Here is a 13,183-nt window from a genome sequence, read left to right on the forward strand (position 1 = left end):
CCATTAAGATTAAAAAAATATTTCACTTAATCGTGTTTCAGGTACGCTGATTTTAAAATTTAAAATCAACGGTTCCCCCTTTGTTGTTGTTGTTGTTGTTTCTTCCCTTCTTTTTTTTTATTACATTTTTCGCACGTTTACATCATCAAATCCCAAAATATCCAGTGTTCGGGAAGAGAAGGGAAGGGAAGGGAGGGAAGGGGAAGAGAAAAAACGATTTCCCAGAATTTTCACTACCCTACATTTATCCGATTAAAAAAAAAAAATCAAAAATTCCAAATTTCCACTAGTTTACCTTGACCTGCAGGAAATCAAACAATCTTTTTTTTTTTTAATATTCAACCCCCTCCCCCCCAATGAAAGTGTTTAAACAAACGGCCTCAATTTGAATGGATACGGAAAGAAGAAGCTCTGGAGCCGGGGGGGGGGGCTGTGTGTGTGAGGGGCAACAAATAAAAATTTTTCAATTTAATGAGTAACAGAAGTGTATTTAGAAACGAATACACTTAACGCGTTGAGTGAAAAAATGAATAAAAAAAATTTTTTTTTTCTTTTTCCCAATTACGACTAAATGTTCATTTATTAACAACCTATGATAATAAAAAACATTTTATTTCAGTAATTGATTTTTTGTTTTTTTTTTTTTTGGGGGGGGGTTGTATAAATAGGTCAAAAACAAAAAATACACAACACAATTCGATAATAAACTAAATAACCGACGACGATGTATGATGATAATGAAAAAAAAAAGGTTAAAACATAAAAAAAAAATTAAAAAAACGTGGAAAAGGGATGAAGAGAGAGAAAAAGAGAGAGAGAGAGAGAAAGGGAAAAACCCCCTCAAATATAAAAGAGTGGGCGGGAACAACGTAATAAAAAAATGACAAGTGGCAGCAGACGAAAAAGCACGCACATCAACAAAAAAAAAAAAAAAAAAAAAAAAAAACATTGAAAATGATTTTTTTTTTTTTTTTTCGTCTTCTTCCAAACCTTGTTCGAAACGAACACGAGAAGACGAGGTCGTCGTTTGTCGATTTCCCCCCCCCCCTAAACAACCAATTCAAGGTTGAATTGGTTGTCGTTGTTGTTGTTGTTGTTTGTAAACGTAAGTTTTGAAAATGACCTCAGACAATCAATTATTATTAAATGGGAGTAAATAAAAGTAAACAATGTAATTCTCGTACGACAGCAAATTTTTTCCATTCATCAAATTGCGACCTGGGAGGATTTCAGGTAGTACCTTTTTTCACAATTTCCACGTGCACGAAAAAAAAACCATCATCTACAAATAATCAATTCGTAATTTATGATAACGATTAGTAAATAAAGCAGACGATTCGGCGGCATCCCAATGCAGTGACTCACCGGAGCGCTCTTTCAAGGATTCAAGGAAATGGTTTTTCCGGATTTTTTCCATTTTCCTAACACGTCGTGCACATAATCATTGTGCCCCCCCCCCAATACGTCGTAACTCGTTCGAAACGCGAGAATAATAATAATAATATGCAATGGTAAAAACCCTTGGCTACGAATAATGGAATGAATTTTTACGGTTTTGATCGTGACATTGAATGTGATTTAATAATAAAACCGTTTCCTCCATCGTTTAAATGGCTACTACTACAACTTCGAAAAAATAATTAATGGCAATCGGAAAAGAAAAAACAAACGCACGAAGGACGACGTTAAGAGAGAGTTAATTGACAAAATAAAAAAAAAATTTATTCGTTAATAAATTTTCCGGTTGCGTACCCCCCTCATAAAAAAAACCACCGACTTTTCCAACCGAAACAATAACAAAAAAAAACTCGAAAAGTTATTCATTGAATAATTAGTAGTGTTACGACAACAACAACAACAACAACAACTAACGGCTTTTTAAATTCGTTTGCCAAATCTATCATTATCATTATTATTATTTTGCTACCATCTCCCGCCTAATTTTAACGAACGTTTTCGCGTTTTCGCGGTTCTTATTCCCAATCGAATCGATTTAAACTTTCCCCGCCATTTTTTTTCTGCGGTTTTAACTAACAAAAATTATAAATAATTAAAAAAACTACAAATTAAACTAAATAATAATAATAATAATAAAACAACCGAGAAATTTCGTTTCGAGTAGTTTTTTTTTGGGGAGGGGAGGAGGAGGAGGAGGAGGGGGAGTAAATTCTCTTAGGAAATAAATCGACGACATATTTAAATCGATGAATAAAGTCATAAAAACCGTCGTCACGCGTCGATTTAACGGTTTTTTTTTTTTTTTTAAATTTAAAATTTAATTTATATTCATTAAAAATTCGGTTAAGGAACAAAAAAAATGGGGGGAGGGGGGCTTCGCGTTTGTTTGCGATTAATTAATTAATTAACCCTGAAATTAAAAATTTGCCAATGTTATCACACGCCATTCATTTTTCTATATAAATTTATACGTAATTAAATCCGTAAGTAAAACGAAGAGATTTAAAAATTTTATTGGCAACAAACAATTTTCCCATTTTCTTTAATAATCGTAATAAAAACAAAAAAGAAAAAGAATAAAAATAAAAAGAAAATTTAAAAAAGAGATTAAATAAAAAAATAAAAAAAAAACGAAATTAAAAAGGATTTGATTTGATTATTTTTTTTTTTTTTCCAAATCTTTAAAAGGATCAAAAAAAAAAAAGGAATTAATAAATCCATTTAAATAAAAGCCTATAACGGTATTTTATTAAACTTTCTCTCTCTCTCTTTCTCTCTCCCTCCCGTATTCTTCGCTTTCGATAAAAAAAATCAACAGGATTTTTTTTTTATTTAAAATTTCTCATGCGTTCGCATCGTTAATTAACTCGTCTTTTAAATAATAATTTTATTCCATTTGATAACGTACCGTTACAATCACCATTAATTAATTACGTTTCGCCCCCCGCCCCCACCCCACCATTTTATTTAACATCATTACTCGTACCGCATGAGATGCGTATTTGTTTATTATCATTATTATTAATAATTTTTTTTTTTTTTTTTAAACGAAACTGAATAAACTTTTTTTTTTTTAGCCTTTTCTGCGCAAGAGCTCACATACACACGATTATTAAAATTAATTAATAATTAAAATATAATTACTTCTCGTTTTATTAACCTTCTTTCTTTTGACTAGAAAAAGACAGACGGATAGATAGAGAGAGAGAGAGAGAAAATAAAATTAATTAATAACAAATCATTTAATATCCGATATGTCATTTTTTATTTACGTTACGAATTACTTGGCCGTCATATATGAAATTATTGGCTAAATTATCATCTGTGACTCCTGCCATACAACACAAGGACAAACGAAACACGAATTCAAAGAGAGAGAGAGAGAGAGAGAAAAGAAATCGGTTTTCGACAGACACACAAAACAATATTGCATGCCGTCAAATAATAATGACTGCAAAGGGGGAGGAACCCAAAAAAAAAAAAAAAAGAAGAGCACGCAAATTGTGTTAGCACACAAAAAATTGTTACAACCCAAAAAATTTTTCAATTGATTCCTCTCAAAAACTTTCTCAATTTAATTGCATAAAAGAAAATCAGGGCCGAACTTTTAAACGAATGAAATCGATTGCAAAGATTCAACATAATAATAATAATAATAATAATGAAAATCTTATGGGTTTTTTATGACTTTTCTCCGCATTGTTCATTAAATAAAGGAAAGAGAGAGAGAGAGAGAGGAAAAGCTTTCGAACAGCAGTGCTTTTTTTACATTGAAATTTTTCTATCATGAAAAAACATCGCAAGAATTCCAAAATGTACGAGGTGAGGAGGTAAGGAGGAGAAGAGCGGGGGGAGAGGGAAGGGGAAAAATGCGGAAACGCTACTAAAACATTTTAAAAATTTTCGCAATGTCAAAAAGAAAAACCGTTAGAAAAATATTATTTTTTTTTTTTAAATAAAAGAAATCTCGTTGCGTAATTATAAAGTCAGTTAAAAGAAAGATTGATTGATTGATTGATTGATTGATAGACAGCGTTTGTTCTGCCGCATTCGTTTGTAGCAACAGCAATTAAATGTGGTGGCGTTTCTCATAATAAAATTAATTTCGAACGTGAACGTGAAAAAAAACATGAAGCAGACGACGATTACGAGTAGTAGTAGTAGTAGTCGTCGTCTGCTTATTTAATAATCAAATTACGTTTTCCCGGCGTTTCTCACGCGGCATTAAGAAAATTTTGACCAAAATTTAAAACAACCAAAATGAAAATTTTTCTTTTCTCTCTCTCTCTCTACATGCCGCCGATAAAAAATATTCAAATTATTTAAACGTTAAATTTCAATGCGATTATGACGACAATATAAAAAGTTATTAATCATTCACTCCCCTCCCCCCTCTCTCTCTTTCAACGTGAAAATTTCCTACGGCGAAATATCAATCGAAAAAAATGCGATATTCATAACATCGCGATAAATCGATTTTAATCGCTGTCGGTTAACTTTTTTTTAGTTTAACCAACCGTTTTTTTTTTTTTTTTCAAACAATACAATTCTTCGTGGTGGAAGAAGAGTACGAAACAAAAAACAAAACAAACAAACGAACAAACGGAAAAAACAACCTAAAATTCTGACCTTGGAAAAAAAAAAAATTATTAATTTTTACGAATTTCATTTAAACGTTTGTTTGTTTGTTTGTTTGTTTGGGTCATCAAATCGTCGACAAAAACTGTTACGACGACTTTTCGACCTTGGAGGAACGTTTTTGTTTTCCAAAAAAAAACAGAAAAAAAGGCTTTCTTCATAATCAACAAACAATTCATTCGTTTTAGGCCATTTTATTCAAGTTAAAGGAAATACCTTGAAAATTTTTATAGACCAAATACAAAAGAGATTTTTTGAATCGTTTATTCAAACACAATGAGGACAAGAAGAAGAGGAAGGAAGAAGAGAAGGGAAAGAGGAGGAAAACTTTTCTTTTTTTCCCCCTCTCGATACAACAATTATTATTATTATTATAAAATACCTATCGGACTAGTAATAAAATTGAAAAAGAAAGATTTAAAGAAAAATTTTAACTCAGCATCCGGTATTTTCATTTCGTTTTTTACGCAACGAAAAACTTTTTTCCGAGGGTCAAATGTGTGTAAAATTTTTTACACTAAACGTGGCACCTTGAAATCAAAATAAAAAACATTGCGAGAGAGAGAGAGAGAGAGAAAACGAGGCCAAATTGTGGGTTGGTCGCCCGGGTTGACTTGATAAAAAAATAAAAAAAAAAATTTAAATGACAAAACAAATTTTTTTTTTAAACGCTTATTAAGGAGAAAAAAAAGAAAAGAAACAGTAAAAAAAAAAAAATTACAATGAAAAGGAATAATAATAATAATAATAATAATAATAATAATAATACAAACACAACGACAAACGCTAACATCATCAGGTAACTAACTCGAAAGTTTTTTAAACCTGAAAAAAATTTTTTTTTCTTTTCTTTTCCTTTCCTCTACTTTATCATCAATACAATGTATCGATTTTGATATCCGTATTGATTTTTTCAAAACAAAACAAAAAAGTCGTAAAAATTTTCGTCTGCTTCTTAATTAAAACGAAAAAAAATTCTAATAACCAGAAATCTTATTCGCGGTCGTCATTTAAAAAGTTATTTTACTCAAATTATGAACATTATTTATATTTTTGCAAACTAACGATCAAGTCGAAATGAGAAAGAGAGAGACAGAGAGAGGAAGAGCGGAAAAGAGAGAGAGAGAGAGAGAGAGAAAACATTAAAAAAAGAAACAATTTATCATTTTTCTATTCTTAACCGCTAGAAACAGGCTCCTCGTCAAATTCATACTCGAAATTTAGAAGGAAATTTACTAAACCGCAAACGTTAAATTCATTTTTTTTTGTTGCATGCGTGGCCACCAATAAATTTCCAATTGAAAAATCGTCTGCTAATTTTCTACAAAACGAGGTGCAAAATGGCCGGCATAAGAGGGGGAACAAAAAAGGTGCGAAAATCAAAAACAAAAACTATTTTTTTTTTTTTTTTTTTATCACGAGCAAAAAATAGTAAATGTCGTGTTTGTTGCTTTGCTTCGAGACGAAAACAAACACAACAAACAATTCAAAAAAAAAAAAAAAAAAATTAAATTGACCACCACCGCCACCACCATCTCCACGTCGATTGAATTACAATTTTCTAAACATCAATTTTTAACGTTTTGTTTTATTTTTATTTGATTTCATCAATGAAAACAACGACCGAATAACAACAAAATGAACAAATTAACAAACAAACAAAACAAACGTGATTTTTATCCTTTTTCTGTTTTTTTTTTTCTGAAAATTTTTAACGTACTTAAAACTCGCAAACAAAACAAACGATGAAATTCCGTTAACAATAAAAAAAAAAATTATTCATATTATTATAGACTCTAAAAACAAAATTTCTTCGCAACGAAAATAATAATAATAATAATAATAATAATAATAATAATAATAATAATAATAATAATAATAATAATGATAATAAGTTTTAAAACATTTAAAACCGACTACGCGAAAAATTTGAGCATGATTGATTGATTGATTGATTGATGAAAATATTTTCAATTCTGACTTTGAACGGAAGAGAAAATTGTTCTAGAAATATAAAAAATATAGAGAAAGCAATTCCCCCATTGAACAAACCTGAATTTTTGGAGAGAGAGAGAGAGAGAGAGAGAGAGAGAGAGTGAGTGAGAGAAAAAAAAGAGGAAAACTATATGCAAACATTTTCCTTTCTAAACACCCTCCCTCGACATTATTTTCGCGACGGAAATAATCTCTTATCAATTCGTGATAACACCAATTATTAAATTTATATATAATATATTTTTTCCGTTATTTATCGCGCCCTTCGATACCTTTTACAATCGTTTAATCAATTTATTACCGACACGACGAAACATGAACGACAACAAATTAAAACCGGATATCAAATCAGAGACGTTTTATATATATAAAAAAAAAAAAAAATTAAACATTGTTATTATTATTAATATTATTATTAACGTGTCGAGGTGTGGGAAATGAGAAGAGAGAGAAAACAAAAATTAAAATTAAACGTAGAAAAGTGGTAAAAGAAAAGAGAGAGAGAAAAAAAAAAGAATAAAATGTTTGTGTTGCCTTTGCGTGCATTGAATATTCAAAACTCTTGAATTTTTTACCGGCGTAATTATTTAATGAAAAATTAAATTAAATTTTTTTCCTTTTTTCCTCCTCCCCTTCTACCCTCTCCTCCCCTCCCTTCCCCCCAATTTAAAAAAAAAAACATTACGACTAACGTTTCTAACATTGTTAAATATTTATCCAATTATTAAACGGATAATTTGATTTTTTTTTTCTCTTTTTTTTTTCCCTGTCATTGTGTCGCACCCCTCCCCTCCCCTCCCCTCTCTATCTCTGATTTCATTTTATTAAATTATTTATTTTTCACCTGTCGGAAAATTTTTTTCGCGCGCACGCAATTTTCAAAAAGAAAAAAAAAAAATCAAAATATTAACCACTCATGTACTCATCAAATTTATCCACCATTTAAAAAAAAAAAAATGGGAACCGTTTGGGAGGGGTGCGGGTAGAAGGGTGGGAGAAAGAAGGGAAGGGAAGGAGGGGAAAATCGTCATTTCATTTTGTAGTTACACTTACGTAAATAAATTACATTAAGTAAACCTTTTCCTCCCTTTCATTCTCTCTTTTGATTTTTCTTTTACAAAAATTCAACTTGGTTTAATACGAAAAGAATTATTATTATAAAAAATTCATAATTTTCATTAAAATTTCATCGAAATTCGGGGAGTCTCCGATACTCGCTCCCCCCTCCCTCCCCCACGAATAAAATTGTTTTTTCGGTTAATACAAAAAAGACAAAATAATATAAAACGAACTCGAATCGATTTTCGGTAAAATTTGACAATGTTAAAACGAACAAAAATGAGGTTAACATTAAAAAAAAAAAAAAAGCAGATAGAAATCAGCAAAAAAAAAAAAATTAACCTTTTTCATTGAGAATCGAATAAAAGGTTCAAATTTTTTTTTTTTTTACGAATATAACAAAACGACATTTTTCAAAAACGTTCATCGCGATCCAAATTGAAACTAATTTTGCAACAAATAAATAAATAAATAAATAATTTAAACAAAAACTCACCCGTCGTATATTCTACATGTTGAATTATTTATCCTGTTATCACTTATGTGTCTCCTCCTGTCTTCGAATAAATCCTTTATGGCGGTCACGCCGAGAACGAATAAAACGGGTATAACCGATATTTCTTTTCCAAATGCATTTATGGCCGGGAACCAATTAAGTAGAACTATGAATATGAAATATAAATTTGCGACGCGATGAAACTGCACAAAACAACAAACACAATTTTTCACAATAAATAACAATAACATTCACATATTTTGGAAAAGTCCAACAGCAACAGCAAAAACATGTAAACATGATGGAATTAAATTATTATTTTAAAAGTAAAACCTTTTCTAATTAACAACAGCTTATCAAAGTTCATTCGTTGAGAAAAACCGAACCTTATATCGAGACACCTACCTATATATATGGCGACAACAGGTTTTTATTTATTTTTTTGATACACCCACGTGTACACGTGCGTATATACTTGCTTAGACAAATATATTCGACTTGGGAACGAAAGTGAAACTCAGCAGTGACAATGAGAGAGAGAGAGAGAGAGAGAGACAGAGAGAAAAAAAGATTAGATATGCGTTAAATAATGACTTTTTTCCCATGGTTTAAGTAGCCGATAAGTAGTACCTAATCTCGTGCCTACTGTGAACCTTGTAAATGATCAGGCTCGGTTTTTTTTTTTTCTCACATTATTCAAATAGTTGCTATTTTTTTTTTCCCTTCAATAAATTTTGCGTTTTAAGTAAATTTAAAAAAAAAAACTCAGCGTTTTTCGTATAATTTTTTAACGACAATGAACTTTAACAAGCCGATATCGATTTTTAAAAAAATTTAATTCCATCATGTATACATTTTCCTTTCGGTAACAAAACAAACCTGTTCAAAAAGGTTTTTCGGTATGAAGGACAACAACGTGTACTTTGTCGTACAAACGTAATTGTTGGCCCACCGCGAATTCGGATGATCACTTTTTTTCGTTGCACTCGACACTAAATGATTAGGAACGACGATGCGTTGCTTATTATCACTGGGATCACTCTCGTATTGTCTCCTGAGAATGAAATTGCAACACCTCGTTAATAAATTAGGTTTTTTACCCTGTCGAAGGGTGTATATCGACTCCGAACGGGACGCTTGTCGTTTGTGTCCCGGTTTGAAAAGACTCGCAGACGATCCGGGAGTTCCGGTTCCTCCTCCTCCTCCTATTCCTCCACCACCTCCACCTCCTCCTCCTCCGCCGTCGCTTTCTTTGTGCCCCGGCGGAAGTATGAAATCCGTTTTCGAACCGACTCGACTGTGACCGCTACGTGTCAAACCTCCCGAATTGGGTCCATCGAGTATCTGACCCTGGGAAAAAGCTCTTTGATGACCCGGAGTGGATTTGAGAGCCGAGGGGCGTGATACGATTCCAGCAGAACCTGCCCCGGATATTCCACCTTTAAAAAAAATTTGAAAATTATTTTTTTTTATGTTTACATAACAAAAACAATGCAATGTTATACTAATTCCTATTCAAACTTATAAAACCGTTTTACGAACACAAAAGTCGTCGCATTCTTACACGACAAAATGCATTTTTTCAAAGAACAAGGGGGGAAATGATGGGGGGAATCGCAAAAATTTAATAACTCATACTTTTTCGAAACTATATATTTTCCGTTTTATTTATTCACTTACTTCGCAGTTCACTATTTCATACGGTTTTAAAATAAGTTTTTTTTTTTTTTTTTTTTTTCCATTCTCAAAAGTACACTAAACGAAAATTGAAAAACTTTAACGTCTCCTACATTAAACAACAAAAAAAAAAAAACAATATTTTCCTTTTTAAATTTAAAAAAATAGACAACAAAAAAAAAGTCTTTTTTTCTTTTCACCTCCACCCCTCCCTCCCTCCCTCCAGGGGAATAAAAAAAAACACTCGTGGGCGTTTACATTTAAATTAAATTCCTTTTTTTTTTAAAAATAAAAATAATTTAAAAAAATGCACCTTTTCACCGCCTACAGCATTAAAAGAATAAGAGAGCGAGAGAGATAGATAGATAGATAGATAGATAGATAGAGAGAGAGAGAGAGAGAGAAATTGTCACAATTTAAAAAAAAATCTTGTTTATTTCCCTTTTTGTTCTAGATGCCTTTTTTTCCCCAACTCTTTTCAAAATGAGTAAAAAGATTTTTTTAATTTTTTTTTTTTTTTAAAAAAAAGGATTTAAAACAAAAAGAAAAAAAATTTTTTTTATGAAATCGCTTTTACATAAAACTCAAATTAATGAATGACTTAATTAATTTTACATAAATTTCATTTTTTTTTTTTTTCGTCTTTTGAAATTTATAAAAAATAAATAATAAATAAAAAAAAACGTCGAAAGTGTAAAAAAATTAAATATGGAGTCATCATCGAACGACAATTCATCTCAAACCAAATTTTAAAAATAATTCGTAAGGATACAAATTTTCTTCTTCGGGAAAATTCTAGAATCGTCTTCAAAAATCACGAACGTTTTCAAATATCATCATTATTATTATCATTCTTTCTAGAAAGTTTTTAAATAAATAACGATTTTTTATTTTTTATTTGTTTGAATGACTAAAATCATTCCGCGGGGGGGGGAGGGAAAGGATTAAGAATTTTTCATCAATCTTAAAAAAGTAATTTTTGAAAAAATTTGATTTATTATTATTATTAAATGTAATTTTCTAAGGAGAAAAATTTTTTAGCGATTCATTCAAAGTTATTAATTTTTTTGTAAAACGTTAAAAAAAAAAAAAAAATGGTTCCCACATAATATATATATAAACTATTTGTTGCAACACTCGAAATGAAAATAATAATCGATTTGTTTCACATTCTTTTTTATTTAATAACTTTGCATTTATTTAAACCACATCATTATCATCATCATCAACAACAACAACAACGTCTTTTTCTTAAAAAAACATCATTTGAACGCCATCATTAAAAAAAAAAAAAATGATAATGATAATGATGATGATAAATAAAACTAAATTTCAAACGTAAGAATTTTGCTCCTGATCCGTCGATTCTAACGAGAGAAATTTAGGGAATTATCAAGAGAGAAAAATTGATTGATTGATTGATTTCGCAATTAACAAAACGGCAAAAGAAGAAGGTATTAGAATAATGCACATGGCGGCAAACACATTTTTGTTTTTTTTTTTTTTTTTTAAACCGAATGCTAATTGAGGAAGTCAAAGATTTTTTTTCATAATTTTTCATAATCTTTTTGTCTTTTTTTTTTTTTTTTTTTCTTACCAGATGCTGTTAGAGGCCGTGTTGCCACTCCTCCGTGACTTGCGCTTCTTCTGTGACCTTTCAAAGCGGATTTCGGTGGATAAATCGGTCTGAGAGGAAATCCTCCTCCTCCCGGTCCCGAGGGTGTCGAAACCGCGGAAAATAAAAAAGTCGAAACGTTGGCATCGGTTACGCCACCCCCGGTGGTCACCTTTTCTCGATTTGATTCGACATCGCTTATGTTGCCGGATGTTACAGGTTTTCCTTCTGACATTATTTATCATCTGAAACGATAAAAATCGTATAAGGTACGATGATAATAACATTCGTGTGGTACGGTTGAGAATGAAAAAACCTGGAAAACGTACCGAAAAATAATTAATACTCATCGAAAGTGTGATAAGTGATATTCCTAACACGTTTATTTATTTATTTATTAATAATAATTAAACAATAACGACCCAGCAACATTTTCATCATCAACAAAACAAAAAAAAAAAAATTTTTTTTTTTTAAATGCTTTTTTTAATTTTGTAATTAATCACAAACGTCGTGTCGTGTCATTCACAAACTAAAAAAAATTTTTTTTTTTTTTTTTGTTTTCTTTGTCCTAATTCGAATCGAGCCGAGTCGAAAAATAAAAAAAAAAAAAAAAAACAAATCATATAATTCATAATCAATCAATTTAATTGAAAACAAGTTTTTTTTTTTTTTTTCTAAAGAAGTAAAAACAAACTGCAGACGATAAAAACAAATTAATTATTGCCAAATCAATTGCAACAACAACAACAACAACAACGACAACGACACACACACACACTCTCACACCATAAGCAACAACAAAAATAAAAAAAATTCATTTGTTTGTAATAAGAGAGAGAGAGAGAGAGAGAGAGAGAGAGAGAGAGAGAGAAAGAGAGAAAAAGATTTTCCTTAATTTTCCTTTTTTAATTAAGGAGTGTGTCAAAACTTTTTTTTTTTTTTTAAATTTATTCGCGCGCGCAAAAAAAAAAAAACAAAATGGCTCCGTATGTTATTGACACATTAATATCAAAACCACTCTCAATAATTTTTAGTACAAATATTATTATTATTATTAATAATTTATACGTAACAAAAACAAAGTTTTGAAAATGAAAACAACTTTTTTTTTTTTCTTATTCAAAAACAGGATTAATACCTAAAATTAAACCTTGCAACACATAAATATATCAATGATAACAACTATTTTTTCATTTTTTTTTTTTTTTTGCATTTTTTTGTTGTCTTTAAATTTAAATCTTGCATTCATTCACACTCGCGCACCCCCTCCCCCCCGCGAAAATAAAAAATCCCGATAAAACTCGTTGATGTTTATTATGTAACAACATTTAATAATTTTTTTTTTTTAAACAAGTTACGATGGATTTTACAATAATAATTCTCTCTCTCTCTCTCTCTCTCTCTTTTTTTTAAATGTATTCTAGTTAACGAACACGAACCATTACTATTATTATTATTATTATTATTATGCAAAATTTTAAGTCGTGTTATTTACGATTCGAATTTTCCGATTATAATTTTTCTTTTTTTTTTTTTTTATTTAAAACCATAACAACCCCAAATTTCTTTAAAAAAAAAAAAAAATAATAATTAATTGTCATTATTTCTCATCGACCTTCATTTTGTTTCCCCCCCCCCTCTCTCTCTGTCTCTTTTTAAAATCGGCCAAAACGTTCGTTAAAAAAAAAAAAAAAAAAAAAAAAAAATTTTACAAAATTTTATTAAACATTAGAGAAATTTAT

At 30.1% G+C, this 13,183-nt stretch overlaps 2 protein-coding genes across 2 annotated transcripts in view; both read right to left on the minus strand.

Annotated features, from left to right (window-relative positions):
* Phum_PHUM614440 (phospholipid-transporting ATPase, putative) overlaps nucleotides 1-9,704 on the minus strand; it is a gene marked incomplete at both ends in the record, with an annotated part of 17,852 nt that extends 8,148 nt beyond the window's left edge. The window contains 5 exons of the mRNA XM_002433075.1: nucleotides 8,147-8,349; nucleotides 9,026-9,200; nucleotides 9,247-9,311; nucleotides 9,440-9,567; nucleotides 9,689-9,704. Coding sequence (XP_002433120.1) covers nucleotides 8,147-8,349; nucleotides 9,026-9,200; nucleotides 9,247-9,311; nucleotides 9,440-9,567; nucleotides 9,689-9,704 — 587 coding nt within the window. The remainder of the gene's footprint in view (nucleotides 1-8,146; nucleotides 8,350-9,025; nucleotides 9,201-9,246; nucleotides 9,312-9,439; nucleotides 9,568-9,688) is intronic.
* Nucleotides 9,705-11,155: 1,451 nt separating this feature from the next.
* Phum_PHUM614450 (uncharacterized protein) lies at nucleotides 11,156-11,673 on the minus strand (the record flags this gene model as incomplete). The annotated part of the gene is made up of 2 exons (XM_002433076.1): nucleotides 11,156-11,190; nucleotides 11,421-11,673. The coding sequence occupies 2 exons, from the start codon at nucleotides 11,671-11,673 to the stop codon at nucleotides 11,156-11,158; spliced, it is 288 nt and encodes a 95-aa protein (XP_002433121.1).
* Between the last annotated feature and the right edge of the window lie 1,510 nt (nucleotides 11,674-13,183).

This window comes from Pediculus humanus, genomic scaffold (assembly GCF_000006295.1).
Source record: "Pediculus humanus corporis 1103172108322 genomic scaffold, whole genome shotgun sequence".
Lineage (NCBI taxonomy): Eukaryota > Metazoa > Arthropoda > Insecta > Psocodea > Pediculidae > Pediculus > Pediculus humanus.